Source organism: Myodes glareolus, chromosome 4, assembly GCF_982192425.1.
Source record: "Myodes glareolus chromosome 4, mMyoGla1.1, whole genome shotgun sequence".
Taxonomy (NCBI): domain Eukaryota; kingdom Metazoa; phylum Chordata; class Mammalia; order Rodentia; family Cricetidae; genus Myodes; species Myodes glareolus.
In genome coordinates this window covers 105,073,160-105,091,478 of record NC_142029.1, presented here as the reverse complement: position 1 = coordinate 105,091,478, position 18,319 = coordinate 105,073,160, and the positions used below count along the sequence as shown (strand labels likewise).

At 47.9% G+C, this 18,319-nt stretch overlaps 2 protein-coding genes across 2 annotated transcripts; both read right to left on the bottom strand.

Moving 5' to 3' along the window:
* Positions 1 to 7,905: 7,905 nt before the first annotated feature.
* Positions 7,906 to 12,708, bottom strand: Zglp1 (zinc finger GATA like protein 1). The gene is made up of 5 exons (XM_048446446.2): positions 12,244 to 12,708; positions 11,319 to 11,672; positions 8,840 to 8,922; positions 8,397 to 8,490; positions 7,906 to 8,221 (listed from the first exon to the last, which is right to left on the bottom strand). Exons 1-5 carry the CDS (start codon positions 12,384 to 12,386, stop codon positions 8,092 to 8,094), a joined length of 804 nt encoding a protein of 267 aa, XP_048302403.1. The 5' UTR covers positions 12,387 to 12,708; the 3' UTR covers positions 7,906 to 8,091.
* Positions 12,709 to 12,821: 113 nt separating this feature from the next.
* Fdx2 (ferredoxin 2) lies at positions 12,822 to 18,144 on the bottom strand. Its single transcript, XM_048446447.3, has 5 exons — positions 17,666 to 18,144; positions 17,542 to 17,596; positions 17,352 to 17,458; positions 13,313 to 13,400; positions 12,822 to 13,229 (listed from the first exon to the last, which is right to left on the bottom strand). The coding sequence occupies exons 1-5, from the start codon at positions 17,811 to 17,813 to the stop codon at positions 13,073 to 13,075; spliced, it is 555 nt and encodes a 184-aa protein (XP_048302404.1). The 5' UTR covers positions 17,814 to 18,144; the 3' UTR covers positions 12,822 to 13,072.
* Positions 18,145 to 18,319: the final 175 nt, after the last annotated feature.

The window sequence follows — 18,319 nt, the reverse complement described above, 5'->3', positions numbered from 1 at the left end:
ACTAGCCTCAGGAAGTCCCTTAAACTGACCAGACTCACTAGGCCCCTCCCTGCCAGAGGAAGCAGAGCCATGCAGCAAAGATGTCTCTGACCAAATGGCTTCCAGAAGTATCAACAAGCCAAGCTGCCTGGAAGAGGTTTAGACCAACTAAGGTACCTGGAAAGGACACTCTCTGACCTGTTGAGGTTCCTGTAGGCTGTGCAGTGTGAGGAAGGGAGGGAAGGAGGGAGGAAGGACAGACCTGAGTTCCATCCCCAGCACCACATAAAGGTCCAGGATGGATGAGTCTGCCTATACTTAGTCCTGGGGAGACAGAAACTGAAGGATCCTGGAGTTCATTGGCCAGGCAAGCCTACCCAAACAGTGAATTCCAAGTTCAGTGAGAAATTTTATCTCAAAAAATAAAGGGAAGGGGCTGAAGAGACGTCTCTGTGGTTAAGAGCACTTACTGCTCTTCCAGAGGACCCTGGTTGATAACTCCAATTCCAGGTGATCCAATACTCTCCTGGCCTGCGCAGGCTCCTGTGTACATAAACATGTACATATAAAAATAGTGAATGTCTGGGGGTGGTGGTGCACACCTTTGATTCCAGCATTTGGGAAGCAGAATCATGATCTCAGAGTTAGAGGTTATCCTGGTCTATAAAGTGAGTCTCTAGAAAGCTAGGGCTTTGTCGAGAGACCCCGTCTCAAATACAAATAAAAACAAGGAGACAAAACCAGGGAGGAACAGGAAGACAGAGACGATGAGAGCAACTGAGACAGACAGCGTCTGGCATCTAGGAACATAGTGGATTGCCATGAGTACCCAAGGCTTTTGTCACTTGCAACCCATGTAGCCTCTCTCTTGGGCTAGACCCATAGTGACTGTAGCTTTTCTGTGCTCTCGGCATCATCCAACACCCTGGGTGGCTTTGCTGCCGCCTTGACTTCCCTCCCCCTGCTTCACGTGGCATCTTCCCTCTCTTGGTCACACCAATTCCCAGACTTTCCTTTTAGTCTCTGTGATGCTGTAGTCCTTGCTGTGTGCATCCTGTCCAAGCCAGCATGCTGTGGACCATGCCAAACACTGGCACTGGCTTGAACAGAACCTTCATCCCTTGGACCATGGCTGTATCAGCCTCCAAGTGTCTGTATAGCTCAATATTCCTCTGGGTGATGCTTGAGTACAGGGCATCCAAAGCTCTGGTCTCAAAGTAAAGCATTTCAACTGAATTAGAATTTTTTTTCAAGATTTTATTTTCACTTGTATGTATATATCTATACAAGTATACGGCACAAGTATGTCTTAGGGTTAATATTGCTATGACGAAGCATAACAAAACATGACCAAAACAAGTTGGGAAGGAAAGGTTTATTTGGCTTACATTTGCACATGGTAGTCCATCATTGAAGGAGGTCAGGACAGGAGCTCAGACAGGGCTGAACCTGGAGCCAGGAGCTGACATCAGCAGAGGCCAGGAGGGGTGCTTTCTCATGGCTCACTCAGCCTGCTTTCTTTCACTCTCTGTTGTTGTTTTATTTTTGAGACAGAGTTTTTTGTTTTTGTTTTTGTTTTTCTGTGTAGCCCTGGAACTTGCTCTGAAGACCAGGCTGGCCTCAAACTCGGAGATCTGCCTGCCTCTGTCTCCTAAGTGCTGGGATTAAACGTGTGTCCCACCACTGCCTGGCTTCAGCCTGCTTTCTTATAGAATCCAGGGTCACCAGCCCAGGGATGGCACCACCCTCAATGGACTAAGTCCTACCCAATCAATCATTAATTAAGAAAAATTATTACAGTTGGATCTTATAGAGGCATTTTCTCAATTTAGGCTCCCCCTTTTCAGATGACTCTATCTTTTGTCAAGTTGACATAAGACTAGCCAGTAAGTGTGGAGGACAGAAGGGGTATAAGATTTCCCTGGAACTGGAGTTACAGGCAGTTGTGAGCCACTTGAACACCGCAGGAAATGCTCTATAACTTCTGAGCTGTCTATCTGGCCCCAAAGTTTAAATGCAATTTTTACTACACGTGCGTCTGAGCGCATCTGTGCTGCATATACATGTGGAGTAGGCGTATCCCTGGAGGTGGGTTTTGAGGTTTCAGATGGCTAAGCCAGGCCCAGTATCTCTTTCTTCTGCTGCCTGTTGATACAGATAAAGAACTCTAGACTCCTTATCCAGTACTAGGTCTGCCTATATGCTACCATGCTTTCTGCCATGACAATAATGGAGTAAATCCTTAAGCGTAAGCCAGTCCTGGCTAAAAGTTTACCTTATAGAGCTTCTGTGGCCATGGTGCCTCTCACAGCAGTAAAATCCTGAGGCAGAAGTTGGTACCAGGGGTGGGGGTGTTCCTGTGATAACTGGGTTGGTACCGGGAGTGGGGTGTTCCTGTGAGAGCTGGGTTGGTACCGGGAGTGGGGTTTTCCTGTGAGAGCTGGGTTGGTACCGGGAGTGGGGTGTTCCTGTGAGAGCTGGGTTGGTACCGGGGGTGGGGTGTTCCTGTGAGAGCTGGGTTGGTACCAAGTGTGGGCTGGGGCATGATTTTGTTTGGGGGAATGTGGAACACTTTGGGACTCTGGACTAGAAAAGCGATTGGACATTTTAAGCATGGCTTAATGAGCCATCCTAGTAGGAACACAGAAGACAGTGGTACTGAGGATACTTCGAACTGTAGGGGTCAAGTTCAAGATATTTCAGAGGAGAAGAATATTTGTATGTGGCCTAGAGACAGTTCTTGTGTTATTTCGGTGACGACTGTTTTTCCCCCCATGATATTTATTGAGCTCTACATTTTTCTCTGCTCCCCTCTCTGCCTCTCCCCTCCTACCTTCAACCCTCCTCCAAGGTCCCCATGCTCCCAATTTACTTTTTATACTTTCTACTTCCCATGTAGATTAGATCTATGTAAGTCTCTCTTAGTGTTTTCATTGTTGTCTAAGTTCTCTGGTATTGTGGTTTGTAGGCTGACTTTTTTTGCTTTATGTTTAAAAACCACCTACGAGTGAGTACATGTGATAATTGTCTTTCTGTGTCTGGATTACCTCACTCAAATAATGTTTTCTAGTTCCATCCATTTTTCTGCAAAATTCAAGCTGTCGTTATTTTTTTTCTGCTGTGTAACACTCCGTTAGTAAATGTACCACATTTTTTTTTTTTATCCTTTCTTCGATCGAGGGACAGTTAAGCTCTTTCCAGGTTCTGGCTATGACAAACAAAGCTGCTATGAACATACTTGAGCACATGTCCTTGTGGCACAATTGAGCATCCTTTGGATATATACCCAAAAGTGGTATTACTGGGTCTGGAGGAAGGTTGTTTCCTAATTTTCTGAGAAATAGCCACACTGACATCCAAAGGGGTTGTACCAGCTTGCATTCCCACCAGCAATGCAGAAGAGTTCCCTTTTCCCCACAACCTCTCCAGCATAAGTTGTCATCAGGGATTTTGATCTTGGCCATTCTTACAGGTGTAAGATGGAATCTCAGAGCTGTTTTGATTTACATTTCTCTGATGACTAAGGATGTTGAACATTTCCTTAAGTGTCTTTCAGCCATTTTAGATTCCTCTGTTGAGAGTTCTCTGTTTAGGTCTGTACTCTTATTTTTTTTTATTGGATTATGTGATCTTTGGGTGTCCAATTTCTTGAGTTCTTTGTATATTTTGGAGGTCAGACCTCTGTCTGATGTAAGGTTAGTGAAGATCTTTTCCCATTCTTTAGGCTGTCGTTTTGTCTTGTTGACCGTGTCCTTTGCTTTACAGAAGCTTTTCAGTTTCAGGGGGTCCCATTTATTAATTGTTTCTCTCAGTGTCTATGCTGCTGGGGTTATATTTAGGAAGTGGTTCCCTGTGCCAATGCGTTCAAGTGTACTTCCCACTTTTTCTTCTATGTGGCTGGCTTTATGTTGAGGTCTTTGATTTTGTTCATGATGATAGATAAGGATCTATTTTCATTTTTCTACATGTTGATATCCAGTTATGCCAGCACCACTTGTTAAATATGCTTTCTTTTTTCCAGTTGATATTTTTTGCTTCTTTATCAAATAGCAGATGTTCGAAGATGTGTGGATTGAAATCCAGATGTTCGAAGATGTGTGGATTGATATCCAGGTCTTCTATTCGGTTCCATTGGTCCTCCTGTCTGTTCTTATGCCAGTGCCAGGCTGTTTTCAGTACTGTAGCTCTGTAGTGGAGTTTGAAGACAGGGATTGTGATGCCTCCAGAAGTTTTTTATTGTACAGGATTGTTTTGGCTATCAATCAATTGTTTGGTTTTTTTGCTTTTCCAAATGAAGTTGAGTACTGTTCTTTTGAGGTTTTTGAAGATTTTTGCTGGGCATTGCATTGAATCTGTAGATAGTTTTCAGTAAGATTGCCATTTTTACTATATTAATTCTGCCTACCCAAGAGCATGGGAGGTCTTTCCACTTTCTGATGTCTTCTTCAATTTCTTTCTTCAAAGATTTAAAGTTCTTTTTTTTTAAATATTTTTTATGGTTTATTTAACTTTATTTTATGTGCATTGGTATGAAGGTGTCAGATCCCCTGCAACTGGATCTTCAGACAGTTGTGAGCTGCCATGTGGGTGCTGGGAATTGAACCCGGGTCCTCTGGAAGAGCAGTCAGTGCTCTTAACCACCACGCCATCTCTCCAGACCCCAAGATTTAAAGTTCTTGTCATACAAGGAAGACTGGTTGTTTTGAAGAAAATCCTTGTCTGAAAAGTCTTAGGATTAATTGCTTTGGAAGAGGAGATTTCAAAACAGCCCAGTATTGACTGCGTTGTGTGATTATTAGTGGCCAGTTTTATGCAGATCTATAATGAAAAGGAACAATCTGAACAAGGGAAACTAGAAAATGTACAGTTTGAGCAGGAAAGAGGCACCAAGAAGTGTAATTAGATTAAAGAAAAGGCTGAGGCTAAGTGGAGTAAAGGGAGTGGTAACCTCAGGGCAAGATCCCACCCAGCTAAGTCTCCAGTTTGTGAACAGGAAGTAAAGAAGGGCTTCCGGCCAGGTGTGGTGGTGCACATCTTTTAACCCAGCCCTCAGGAGGCAGAGGCAGGTGGATTTCTGAGTTTGAGGCCAGCCTGGTCTACAGAGTGAGTTCCAGGACAGCCAGGCTTAGGTAGTGAAGGGATACATGGAAAACAGAGAGCTGGTGAAATGTCTTTCAAAGAGGGGACCATGTTCCAGCCCCAGCAGTCAGAATTTAGCAGCCTTGGCTATGTGGTTCTGGCTTAAGAGTCAAGGATACAAGAAAGGAGTTTTATGGAAACACCCTGTTCCCTTCCCCCATGACTAAGGAAAGCCACCTGAGGTCAGGCATATGTCAGGGGTCCCTGCATGGAGACCTAGAGAAGTCATTGCATGAAGCTGTGAAAGTGAAGCCTGAATTGCCTTGAAGACCCCACAATGTAGGAGATTCTGAAGTTGTGGGATACCTGAAAAGGAGAGATGCTAACAGGGAGTGGAACCAGCCCAAGAGACAGAAGTGTGTTGCAGTCAACAAAGCTGAAAGGAATTGGAGAGGCAGAGTTTGGTGTTTGCCCATCTGATTTCCTGTCCGGTATTTCCTCACTGTGTTCCCTTTCCACCCTTTGGAATGGTAATGTATATTCTGTGCCATGCTATGTTGAAAGTATGTGATCTGGTTTTTTTGTTTTTTTGTTTGTTTGTTTGTTTTTTAAAAACAGGATTACAGTTAAGAGATTGCCTTGAGTCTCAGAAGAGACTTTGAACTTTTTTAAATTTTTTATTTTTCTGAGACAGAAAGATTTCTCTTTGTAGCCTTGGCTGTCCTGGAACTTGCTCTGTAGACCAGGTTGGCCTCCAAGTAACAGAGAGCCACCTGCCTCTGCCTCCTCAGTGCTGGAATTAAAGGCATGCGTCACCACCTCCCCACTTCCTTTCCCTTCTTAATATAATCTTGCTGTCTTGAACAAGTTGGTCTTAAACTCCTGGACTTAACCCATCCTGCCTCAGCCTTCAAGAACTGGGAATGCATGCAGGCACCTCCATCCCTCCACCAGAGATAAGAGGCCTCTGCACCCCAGGGCCCACTTCCCATAAATATGCAGATTTGTATTTTAGTTTTCAAACATTCCTGCTTGGCCTGGAACTTACTGTGTAGACCAGGCTGACCTCAAACTCACAGAGATGCACCTGCCTCTGCCTCCTGAGTGCTGGGATTAAAGGCAGGTATCACCTGCCCTGCCTTCATATGTACGCATGCATGGGAGCTAGAGGTCAAGCTGGGTGTCTTCCCCAATGGCTCAGCCTTCTTATTTATTTATTTATTTATTTATTTATTTATTTATTTATTTATTTAGGTGTGTTGGGGAGGTGGAACTAATGCCAAAGTGCATTCATGTGGAGGTCAGACACAATTTTTCAGAGTCTGTTGTTTCTGCTATGTTCAGGGAGAGACCTGTCTCAAAAACTAAGGTGGAGGGCCAACAAGATGGTTCTGGGAAGAAAGGCCCTTACTGCCAAGCCTAATGACCTGACTCCATTCCTGGAACCCACACAGTAGAAGGAGAGTGCTGATCTCCAAAGCTGTGTGACCTCTGACCTCCACAGGCATGCTATCGCATGCACCTGCACACACACAATTATCAAAATGGCTAGGCGAGGAATGGTGGTGAGTACCTGCAATTTTAGCACTGAGGAGGTAAGGAAAGCCAGTCTTAAAAAATAAAAAAAACCAAGTATCGAGACAGGGCCATGCTGTGCAGCCCAGGCCAGTCTCTAACTTGTAATCTTTCTCCCTTAACCTTCCCAGCTCTGTGTCTGTAGATGGCCTCATGTGAGTGTGCAGGTATGTGGGTCACACTACAAGTTACCTAGGGGAAAGCTCAGATGGCCAGGTCGTGTGTATGCGCCTTTCCTAGAGGAGCCATCTAGCTGGCTGGCTTGTTAAAAAAATTACTTGCTTTTCTAAAGTTAAGCTGAAATTTTTTTTTAATATTTATTTATTTATTATGTATACAATATTCTTTCTGTGTGTATGCCTGCAGGCCAGAAGAGGGCACCAGACCTCATTACAGATGGTTGTGAGCCACCATGTGGTTGTTGGGAATTGAACTCAGGACCTTTGGAAGAGCAGGCAATGCTCTTAACTGCTGAGTCATCTCTCCAGCCCCAAGCTGAAAAATTTTTGTTTGTGTATGTACATGGGTGTTTTGCCTGTGTGTGTGTCATATGTATGCCTGGTGTCTTTAGAAGTCAGAAGAAGGCATATGATCCCCTAGAACTGGAGTTGGTGATGGTTGTGAGCTGCCATGTGAGTACTGGGAATTGAACCTGAGTTTTCTGGAAGAACAGAGCCAGAGTTCTTGACTCCTGAGCCATCTTTCCAGCCACCCTTCTCCCTTCTAAAATGTGGTTCATTCTTGCTTCAGACTGACTATATGTACAATCCATGTTGGTTTTGTTTGTTTGTTTTATTGAGACAGGGTTTCTCTTTTTAACAGTCCTAGCTGTCCTGGAACTCAATCTGTAGATCAGGCTGGCCTTGAACTCACAGAGATCCTCCTTCCTCTGCCTCCATAGTGCTGGGATCAAAGGCCTGTGCCACCTCTGCCTACCTACAATCCACCCCAAAGAGGAAGCGCCTCTTACCTTCCCAGGCTCAGGGAGGGATGCAGAGATACTGAGGGTGGCTCAGCCGTCAGCACAGTGTTAGCAGTATTAGTGAGAATTTCCTCAGGTTTGTCGGATAACCCAGCAGGTAAGGATGTTTGCAGCCAAACCCGATGACCTGAGTTCAATCCCCAGAATCCACACACAGCTTGTGGGAGGTGAGAACCAACTCCTGAAAGTCGTCCTCTGTTTTCTGAAATCACGCCATGCCCGAATGCACACACATGCACACAAATAAATGTAAAAGAAAATCTAAAGTAAAACATAATTAAAAATAACCATTTCTGCAATGATTTCTTTTTATTTGGGGTTAAGAATGAGTGGAAAAGGGGGGCTCTGGACATAAGGCTGACTCTCCAACTGGAATTGCTGGCAGCAAGACAGGCTGGGCGCTTCCAGGGGCTTGATTCTACCTTCTCTCCCCTGGGAAACTGAAGCGAAACTGACTTGGCTAGATAAAGAAGGGCTTACAGTTCCTGAGTTGGGTTGAGGTGGGAGTCCTGGGACACCCCACATCTGCCACACAACCTCCTGGGTTGGACGTTCTTCCTTGGAACCAGCCAGCAACTGGAACAACGGGTTCCATATTTCTTGTACCTGGAGGTAAGAGAGAGGGAGTAGGGTGTAAGAAACCACCATTTAGGATGCAGTGGGGAACTAGAAACCACCAAGAGGAAACCGTTTTCCTCAATAGGTGGCTGTTTTTCTTTCCCTAGTTCCCACACCAGCCGAGTCCAGTCTGCCCCACCCCCAACACCTCTGGGTTGAGGACCTGATGCCACAGGCATTGCAGAGAGGGGTCCCATCTTCGGCATCTCTCCAGAGTGGAGTCCTTTGGGTTCTACAAGAAGCACAGCGCCTGGGCTCTGGAGTGTCAGAAGTCAAAAGGCACAGGGTCAAAGGTCAGAAATCAATTTCAGAGGCCTGTGTGGGGTGAATTCCAGGGGTGGTCTCTGTTAAGGCTTCAGTAGCTCTGCGTCTGCCCTGGGTGTTGGCAGAGAGAAAATGGGGAGAGCTGGGCACCGGGACAGATGGTGAGTCAGATGGCAAGTCTCTACCGAGGAGGAAGCTGGGGGTGGGGTGACTCAGTGCTGGGGGGGCTCTGAGCAGGTCTAAATGAGGAACTGGGATGAAGAAGGGGGCATGGAGAAAGACAGAGGATGTGAAGATAGCACCCTTGAGATACTTCTAGCTCACACCATCTTTGCCTCTCACCAAGGGCCTCGTTGCCTCCTGAGTTGACAAGGGCTTTGGAAGGGCTTGCAGGGAGCTTTTGTAAACAACTTCTGCCAGGCAAGCTGCAAAAAGAACAAGACGTAGCATTGAGTGGATCTGTAAGGTGGTCCCCGAAATGAATACTTCCCAGGGCCTCATAAGCCCAAGCAAATGTCACCTTTGCCTGTTTTCAGTCCTCTCTACCTTCTTTTTAAAAAAAAAAAATCAAGGAATTTTATACACTAATTTTAGATATATTAAATCATAATAAATAAATTTAAAAGTAAAGTAACATTGTCATAGAAAAAATAAAAATTAAATTCTTTCTACTTTTATTTTTCTGAGACAAGGTTTCTCTGTGTAACAATCCTGGCTGTCCTGGGATGCATTATAGACCAGGCTGGCCTCGAACTCAGAGATCCACCTGCCTCTGCCTCCTGAGTGCTGAGTTTAAAGGCGTGCGCCACCACCCGGCCTCTCTGTACTTTTGAAACAAGGTCTTAGTAACCTGCCCTGCCTCTTGTTTTCCTTGCTGTTAAGACAGGGTCTCTCTATGTAGCCGAGGTTGTCCTGGAATGTGCTCAGCCTCCTAAGTGCTGGGATTGCAGGTGTGTGGCATCACGCCTGGCTGGAGATAACGGTCTCTCATGGATCCCAGGGCTGTGTGCATGCTAGGCAAGCACTCTGCCCACTGAGTCACAGCCCCAAACTAAGATACATTATAAAGGTTAACACGCATCCCTCAGGGGCATCTGATGTCAAAGGGCTGGTTTTATATTCCACAAGCAGCAATAAAGTAATTAATATTGCATTTAAGTCAGGTATGTTATATGCCTGTAATTCCAGTCCTAAGGCGCTGAGGCTGCAGAATGGTAAAATTCTGGGTCAGCCTAGTCTACATAATGAGACCTTGTCTCAAAAATTAAAGAAAATAGAAAAAAAAACCTCAACAACCAAACCAAGTAATTGAATAAAAATAAGCTGGATGTAACTCAGCAGTGTGGTGCACGCCGTTAATTCTAGCACTCGGGAGGCAGAAGCAGGTGAATCTCTGTGAGTTTGAGGCCAGTCTGGTTGGTTTACAGAGTGAGTTCCAGGACAGCTTGGGCTGTTACACAGAGAAACCCTGTCTCAAAAAAACAAAACAAAAAAAGCTGGATGCAGTGGTGCCCACAGGTAATCCCAGCACTAGGGAGGTGGAGGTGGCAGGATTAGAAGTTCAAGGTCATCCTGGATTATATGAAATCCTGTTTCAAAAAACAGCATTAACAGAATCCAATTCAGGGCCTTTGAAGTAGCTCAGTAGATAAAGGGACTTGCTGCCAATAACCTGTTTGAACCTTGGAACACACACAATGGAGAGAACCATCTCCTGCAAGTTACCTTCTGACCTACACACACACATACATGCGCGTGCGCCATGTGTGCCCCCAAATAAATAAATTAATAAAAATAAAATTTTTGCACGAAGATGTATGTAGGTTCTAAGCAAGCACAAACAATAAACCTTTCCGTATTTATTACGTCTCTGTGTGTGTGTGCGTGTGTGTATGAAGGTCAGAAGACAACTCTTGGGAGTCAGGTCTCTTCTACAACATTGGTCCTAGCGATGGACTCAGGTCGTCAGGCTTGGCTGCAAGCTCCTTTACCCACCAAGCCAGCTGTGTAGACCAGGCTGACCTGGAACTTGCAGAGCTCCGCCTGCCCCTCTGCTTCTCGAATGTTGGGATTAAAGGCGCCCAGCCAACTGTGTATTTTTTTGAGCTGGGTCTTCAGGCGAGGCTAGCCAGCTTCCAACTCAAGGTCCTCAACTTCAGCATCCCGGGTTCTAGGATTACTAGTTTTTCTCTTTGGAGTGTGTTTTTGTTTTTTTGCTTGCTTTTTTTCCCAGACAGGGTTTTTCTGTGGCATCTGGGTTGTCCTGGAACTAACTCTCTCTCTCTCTCTCTCTCTCTCTCCTTAAGATTATTTGATTTGTACTGGTGTTTTGCCTGTATATACCCTATGAGGTGTCGGATCCCCTGGGGATAGAGTTACAGACAGTTGTGACCTACTATATGGGTGCTGGGAATTGAACCCAAGTCCTCTGGAAGAGCAGCCAGTGTTCTTAACCGCTGAGCCATATCTCCAGGCCCAAGGTGTTTTGTTTGTTTTTTTAATTTTTTTCTGAGCTAGGGTCTAGCTGTGTAGCCAGGCTGGCTTTAAATGTGCTTCGGTTCTTTCCCAACATGCCTTTGGGATATTGGGAATGATACGTGGTTCCCAGCCTTTTTTTAATTCCATCTTGAGGCAATCTCGTTAAGTTGCACAGACTGGCCTTGAACTCACTCTGTAGCTCAGGCTGGCTTTGACTTTTCCCTGTCTTTCCTCGGTCTCCCAAATAGTTTGGATGACAGGCATCTAATACCAGCCCTGTCCTGTACTGTAAGTATACTGTTATTATACGCAGGCATATATTATCATGGCTGAGAGTCCCTACCTGTAGGTGGATACAATCAGGAGGCTAGAATCCGGCTGTATCTGAAACTTCAGAGTCACCCCCTTGAACGTGGGGTCCCCCTTCTCAATGCCCTTTCGGGGGTTCAGCTGCTTCCGTGGTCTTCTCTGGAGTGAAGTTGGGGGAGCAGCACTAGACGGTTCCGGGTTGGGGTATTGTGTGCTCTTAGGATTCCTGGCCATACTTAGAGGGTCTGACATCCCTATGACCATCAGCTCCCAGCACGGCCCCAGGGCCTTGGAGGCCAGCGAAGGGGACCCCAGTGACCCGTTTTCTTTCTCTTGGAGGAAAGGCAATGCTGTGCTGACAGAGTCCTGGCACGCAGGCCACAGGGACCTGGGGGATAAGAAGCAGTAAGGCGTGGCCACCCCTTTCCTGGGGGCTTGGATTTGATAGGTATGGAGGGGGTGGTGGAGCGCCACCCAGTTGGTGCCTCTGCTTTGGTAACCCTGTGCTTCACCTGGGGCCAGAATCCTGGGTTATTAGGTTTAAAAGTTGCAAAATAATTGTTAGCAGAGACCAAATCCCCCGTGGCTGGCTATCAGTTCCCATCAGCCACCCCCACCACCACTAACAAAGCAGGGACCCACCCTAGGCAATCTGCCCAATTCAGGCTTCTGTCAGTAGCAACCATTAGTCAATCACCCCATCGACTGTTGTTTGTTAGTAGGTTACCCTCATCACTCCACGGATGACCCTTCATTGGCACCTTTTTGGGTCACACAGCCACAGAAGGGTGGTTAGGATGGAAATCACCTGTCCCTTCCTGTGTATAGGGGCTAAAACTTCATCCTTGCCGGTAACTAAGAGGGGGAAGACTGGGAAGCTGGGGATCGTGACCCCGTAATCTCCGGGACTGGTGAGACATTGGCTAGGATGGGCGGTGGAGGAGTCTTGCCCCACGCACCTGCCATTGGGAGTGAGGCATCTCAGGGCTCCAGGCTCCCGTGCGGGGGGTCGGCTCTTACGGAGCGACTCGGTGTCCAGACAAGGTGGCGCCAGAAGTTCCTGCCGGCGGCGCTCCAAGTCACGGGCTGATGCCGCCTCCATGCCCACTCCAGGCCCAGCAGCAAAACGTCTCTGCCCTGCTCCCCCTAGAGATAAACCCGAAGGGTGAGGGTGATGACGATGGGCGCCACCTGGGCGGAGCCGGCAGGCGCAGGTCACGTGGGGGCGCTGTTTGCACCTGGGAGCACTTTTTGCAGTGGCTGCCAGGAGCCTCAGCTGTGTGGCTCGTGATCAGGAAGGTCCCCTTGGGTCACCCCCTCTTTGCTAGCTATCTTCTGATCACTTAGCACAGCCTTGAAGGTCAAGAGGCGCTGTGGATCCCTTCTCTGTGGCTAGGGCGGGGCCTAGTCACGCAGGAGCGTCCCCAGGAAGAATGAAGTCGCGGGTGCTGCTGGGGTGGGGTTGTGGGCACAGCCAGAGCCCCTGCACTAGGAGCTGGAGAGACAGGCCCCCCAAGGACACGAAACATGCCGCAGATGTGTATTACTTTTTATTGCAGCTCTGGTTTGAGTCCATCCCTAATTTATAGTTCGATTCTCCCTGGTGGACTGACACACCCAAGATGGAGACCCACCCCCCTCAGTCCCCAGACACGGCCTGTACCCGGCAGCGGCTCTGGTCTCACACTGTGCTTTCAGCTTCTCTTTCCTGGCCAGTCCGTGCACTGGGGCCAGAAGCATGTCTTTTCTTTTCAGTTCAGTGGCCCTGGTTGGTCCAGTGACCTCCTCTCAATGGGGCTTGGGGATGTGGCCATCCACGTAGAAGTTCCTGGTGACCTTGGGAAGAGTAAACTCGACTCCTTCCAGCTCAGGGGTCAGCACAATCTGGCAGCCCAGTCTTGAGTTCTCCTGGAGCAGCGGGGCCATGTCCAGCATATCGTCCTCCCTGGGATAAAGGGGTGGTCAGAGTGGTGTGGGTGGAAGAGTCCTGGACACAGGGAGGCAGTATAGCTGGGGCTGCCCACTCACCTCTCCTCAGGAGGAGGCAGGAGATCCAGGTGGGTCTCACTCACGTACACATGGCAGGTGGAACATGCCAGGGAGGCTTCGCAGGCCCCTGGGGACAGGAGGAAAGAGACATCCTTAGTGAGGAACACGCTCCACCTCAGCTTCCTAGCCCTAACCTTCTCAGTGCTGAGAAGGTTTCTAAGTCGTCTGTAGGCTTTTTGTTGTTTGAGACAGTCTTAGCCCAGGCCACTATGCCTAGTTCTACACTAGTCACTCCCACCTCAGGGCCTCTGCACTCCTGTACCCGCGGCCTAGAATGTTCTCTGCTCTGCTTAGCTTCATTCATTCAAGACTTCATTCAACTCAGGGGTATCTCAATCCCCCACTTTCCTTTCTTCACTTTTCTATGGCATTTATCACCATGTAACTTTAAAAAAGGGCATTAAGGGTTGATTGACTCTAGGATCCTGAACAAGCAAGAGTGGTCCACACAGTCACACACTTTGTTATTGTGTATGCAAGCTGGGATGGGGATGCAGCATGCCACAGCATCCCTACGGAAGTCAGAGGGCGGCTCTGTAGGGCTGCTGCTGTGCACCAGGAGGACTGAAAATAGTCATCAAACTTCTGCTTCAAGTGCCTTGACCCCCTGTACCACCGCATTCTCCCAAATCTGTAATTTTTTTCTTTTTTGAAACAAAATTTCTCTGCATAACAGCTCTAGCTGTCTGGAACTTGCTCTGTAGACCAGGCTGGCCTCAAAACTCAGAGATCCACCTGCCTCTGCCTCCCAAGTGCTGAAATTAAAGGCCTGTGCCACCACTACCCGGCTAGCCAAATCTGTAATTTTTGAGACAGAGACTCTTGCTATGTTATCCAGGCTAGTTCTGAATCTGGGCCTGTGACTAAAGGCGTGTGCCATTAGGCCCAACCCTTAAATGCCTTTTAAATATTTATTTATGGATGTGTGTATATCACAGTACACATGTTAAGGTCAGAGGACATCTTGAGTTGCTTCTCCTTCCAAGTCAGTTCTAGGGATTGAATTCAGGTCATAAGGCTTGGCGGCAAATGCCTGTGTCCTTTAACCAATGAGTTATCGTGCCAGCCCAGATCCTGAACTTTCCATTCTCCTGGTTCAGCTTCTCAAGCAGATAGGGTTATAGGCCTGAGCCAGTAGGTCTCACTTGTTTGGATTACACTGGGCTTTTGTTGCACTGTCTGGTCTTGAACTCTTAGATTCAGGTAGTCCTGATGCTCAGCTTCTGATGCAGCAGAGGCCACAGGAATGCCCACCATTGCCCAGGTAATCTATAGCCACCTTCCTATCCTGGAGTTGGCTTGTTGTCTGCTGATTTACATTTCTTTCTGCCAAGTATTAAATATGTCCATTCCCACAGCAAGTTGTTGAGAGCAATGCTAAATCACCCTTTCATAAAGCAACAAAAGGCTCAGATACTGAGCTTGAGCTCACACACTGGTGAGAAATCAGACAAGGCCTACTTGTTCGAAACCCTGTTCCAAACGCTGCTCTGCACAGCAGATGCTAGACTCACCAGCCACCTCCCAACAGCTCTATCCATTTTCACTGGATTTTTGGTTTGTTCCGAGAAAAAGTCTTCACTGTGTAGCCCTGGCTGTCCTAGAACTGGCCATGTAGAACAGGCTGGCCTCAAATCCCAGAGATCCACCTGCCTCTCTACCAAGTGCTGGTATCAAAGGTGTGCGTCACCATGCTCGGCCACATCTGCCAGCTTTAGTCAGTCCCTATTCCATTAGCCCAGCGCTGACCCTTCCAGCTCATCTGCCAATGAAATCCTAACAGTTTCTTTTATTTTTTAATTTTTTTGAGACAGGGTTTCCCTGTAGCTTTCGAACTCACAGAGATCCGCCTGCCTCTGCCTCCCGAGTGCTGGGATTAAAGGCGTGCGCCACCACTACCCGGCTCCTAACAGTTTCTTTATTACTTGGCTCCTAGATCCTGTAAGGCTCAGGCTGGCACAATATGACAGAGGGCCTGTCACTTCAGCACACTCAGTAGATAGTATTCACACAAGGACTCTCGTCATTTTTTGAGATGTATTTTTTCATAATTTCATTATTTTTGAGACAGGGACTCTTGCTAAGTTACCCAGACTGGGTATGAATCTAAGCAGACATTGTCATTTTTGTTTTTGTTTGAGACAGGGTTTCACTATAGAGCTCTGGCTGTCCGGGTACTCGCTATGTACACCAGGCTGGCTTTGACTCAGAGATCCGCCTGCCTCTGTCTCCTGAGTGCTGGAAGTAAAGGTGTGTGCAACTACATCAGGCTTCATTTTTTTTTCTTCTTTTAAAGACAGGGTCTCACCAAAAATCCCTGCCTTGCCTGGAATGCACTCATTGGGTAAAGGGATTGCTGCCAAGTCTAAAGACCTGAGTTCAATCCCCAGCAAAACAATATGGAAGGAGTGAATTGCATGCCTTAAGCTGTCCTTTAACCTCTACAGAGGAACATGTATGCACATAAATAAATTCAATAAAGAAAATACCCACTGATATTCGCAAAGAGCAGCATGGGAAGACTAAATGTCCCATGTTTAAATCATGTTTTGCCATGCTTCTCTTGCTTCTGAACCCACCTACCATCTGGTGCAGTCTCCCTGTCTGCAAGGTGGAATCACTGCCTGCTCTATTCACAAAGCTGCATGAGGAACTGGCACTCAACATACGCAGAGGACAGGAGAGGCCACAGGTGATAGGAATGAGGCAGATGGCAGAGAGCAAATGAAGCACAAACTCTGAGACCCTGAGATACATGGACAAACATGGGCATGGGGCTTAAGCTGGGGTAAAAGGATGTCAGGCCTGGAGGAAGAGGAGCCGAGCCAGCAATGTGCTGGGAAAACACTTCTGACACAGAGTAAGCACAAAGGTCTGGGGATAGTCCTGAGCTCTGCGGCCTGAAGAAGGGACAGAGCAGAGGGACAGAGTCACACACATATGATCCCAGCACTGGAGGGCAGGGGTCAACGGCAAGAATCCACAAGCTACAAGAGAAGGCATATATTCTAGTAGCCTATAGTAAACACTCAGTAAGAGCTGCTCCAAGACCAAGTTTTAGTTCAGTGTTAAGTTTTTAATTTTAAGCATTTATTTGTATGTCTGTGTGTGCTGTGCATGAGAGTGCAGTGGCCACGGAGGTCAGGTGAGGGTCTGAGCCGTGTAGCTATTGTTATAGAAGGCTGTGAACTGCCTGGCGCAGAGCGAATGGGAGGGACAGAGCAAGGTTTTTTGCAAGGGCCATATGCACTCTTCAGCACTGAGCAACCTCTCCAGTTCTATGCTTGTCTCTAATTTGAGTGTATTATTACTGTGTACATGATGTGTGCGCCTGCCGCAGCCAGCTTCTTTCCTGCCTTTACATGGTCTCAGGGAACTGAACTCAGGTTGGTAGGCTTGTGTAGGAGCCATCCTATCAGCTCAGACTCAGAGGGGGCTAAACAGTGGAGACAGCCTGTAATCCCAGAACTGAGAAAGTTGAGGCAGGAGGATCGTCCAGTGGGTTTAAGGCGAAGGCACAGAGACTATCTTAATCTCAGCACCCAAGAGGAGGAGGCAGGAGGGTCACTCCCCTGGGTTTGAACCTAGCTTGGTTATATAGTTACTTTCAGAACAACCTGAGTTACACGGAATCTATCTCAGCTCTTCCCACCTCTTCCCCCTCTCTGCATATGGAGGTGTGGTAGCACAGTCTTGTAGTCTCAGTACTCAAAAAGTGGAGGCAGGAGCATCACTGTAATAAGGTGCAGACTTATTAAAGTTGCTGGACAGCCTGAGTTAGAGCGTGAGGCCCTGATTACAGACCCACTAATCCACACCAAAACAAAACTACCGGGTAAGGTGTTACTGTGGGGCACTGTCACGCAGCACTCGGGAGGTGGAGGCAGGAAGATCAGAAGTTCCACGCCACCCTCTGATAGTAATTCGAGGCAAGTCCGAACTATTATGAGACCATCTCAGAAATGCAAAAAGGATTTGAAAGAATAGCAAGGTCTCCAAGTAATTCCCTATGACCTACCTTCCAGGTCCACCCCGTGGCGCTGGGCCAGGTGAAGAACATTGTCCCCAACTTTGCCCCTCACGGGGATCCGCCGACCAGAGCGGTCCACGAAGACCACGTTGACCCTGGGGACAGACAGGGTGCAGGCGCTGAGTGCATGGCCCTGCGGCTGAGTGGCAGGGCGGGGCAAGGCGTGGCGGGCACTCACGAGTCCCGGGGCAGCTCCGGGCCGTCCGCCTCGTCCTCGCCTGCGCGCCGCTCTCCTGGAAAACACGAGTGGGTGAGCGGCTGCGGTCTCGCTGCCAGCCGCGGCCCGGCTCGGCCCTAGGTACCTGTACTCCGGAGAGTCCTGGATGTCGCTGCCCCGTGCCCAGTCCAATTACCCCAAGATCCCCCGGCGGCCCGCAACAGGACCCGGGCACTCACGCCGCGGGCCATGGAGGCGGCCATGATAGGCCACGTGACCGGAACAGCGAGCATGCTCAGTGACTATGCTGCAACTTTAACCGTAGCCGCATGAGGTCAGAGGTGATGTACCAGAATTCAGTCTGACTTCCGGCCTGGCCCTTTGGTTGGATTCCTAAACCCCCTTACCCCGGCCTGTGTGTTCTGCTTTGTATATATGAGCACCGAGGAGTGGGTGCCTGGTGTCTGCAGAGCCCAGAATTAGCGGGGTGTGTGGGTTTGGGAACTGAAGTCCGGTCCTCTGCCAGAGCAACAATTGGAACCAAACTCTGAGCCCTTCTTGAGACAGGGTCGCACTCTGTAGACGAGGCTGGAATTAAGTCTCTCAAAGAGAGCGACTTGCCTCTGCTGGTATTAAGAGTTATGTGTCACCATGCCCAGGCTTTAAAGAAAAAAAAAAAACCACAACTTTTTGGGGGACAGATTCTTTCTATATAGACTAAACTGTTGTAGAATTTGCTATGTAGTCCAGGCTGACCTGGAACTCATCCTCTTGCCTCTGCCCTCCCAAGTGCTGGGAT

Excerpts from the sequence above, each read along its gene's own strand:
- Zglp1 (XM_048446446.2), bottom strand. The coding sequence starts at position 12,386 with ATGGAGGCGGCATCAGCCCGTGACTTGGAGCGCCGCCGGCAGGAACTT. Across the intron at positions 8,923-11,318 it reads CTGATTGTATCCACCTACAG|CTTGCCTGGCAGAAGTTGTT; the intron begins GTAGGGACTCTC and ends TTCTTTTTGCAG. Across the intron at positions 8,491-8,839 it reads AGGAGGCAACGAGGCCCTTG|AGCCCAGGCGCTGTGCTTCT; the intron begins GTGAGAGGCAAA and ends CTGACACTCCAG.
- Fdx2 (XM_048446447.3), bottom strand. The coding sequence starts at position 17,813 with ATGCTCGCTGTTCCGGTCACGTGGCCTATCATGGCCGCCTCCATGGCC. Across the intron at positions 17,597-17,665 it reads CAGGACTCTCCGGAGTACAG|GAGAGCGGCGCGCAGGCGAG; the intron begins GTACCTAGGGCC and ends CGTGTTTTCCAG. Across the intron at positions 17,459-17,541 it reads CCGGAGCTGCCCCGGGACTC|GGTCAACGTGGTCTTCGTGG; the intron begins GTGAGTGCCCGC and ends GTCTGTCCCCAG.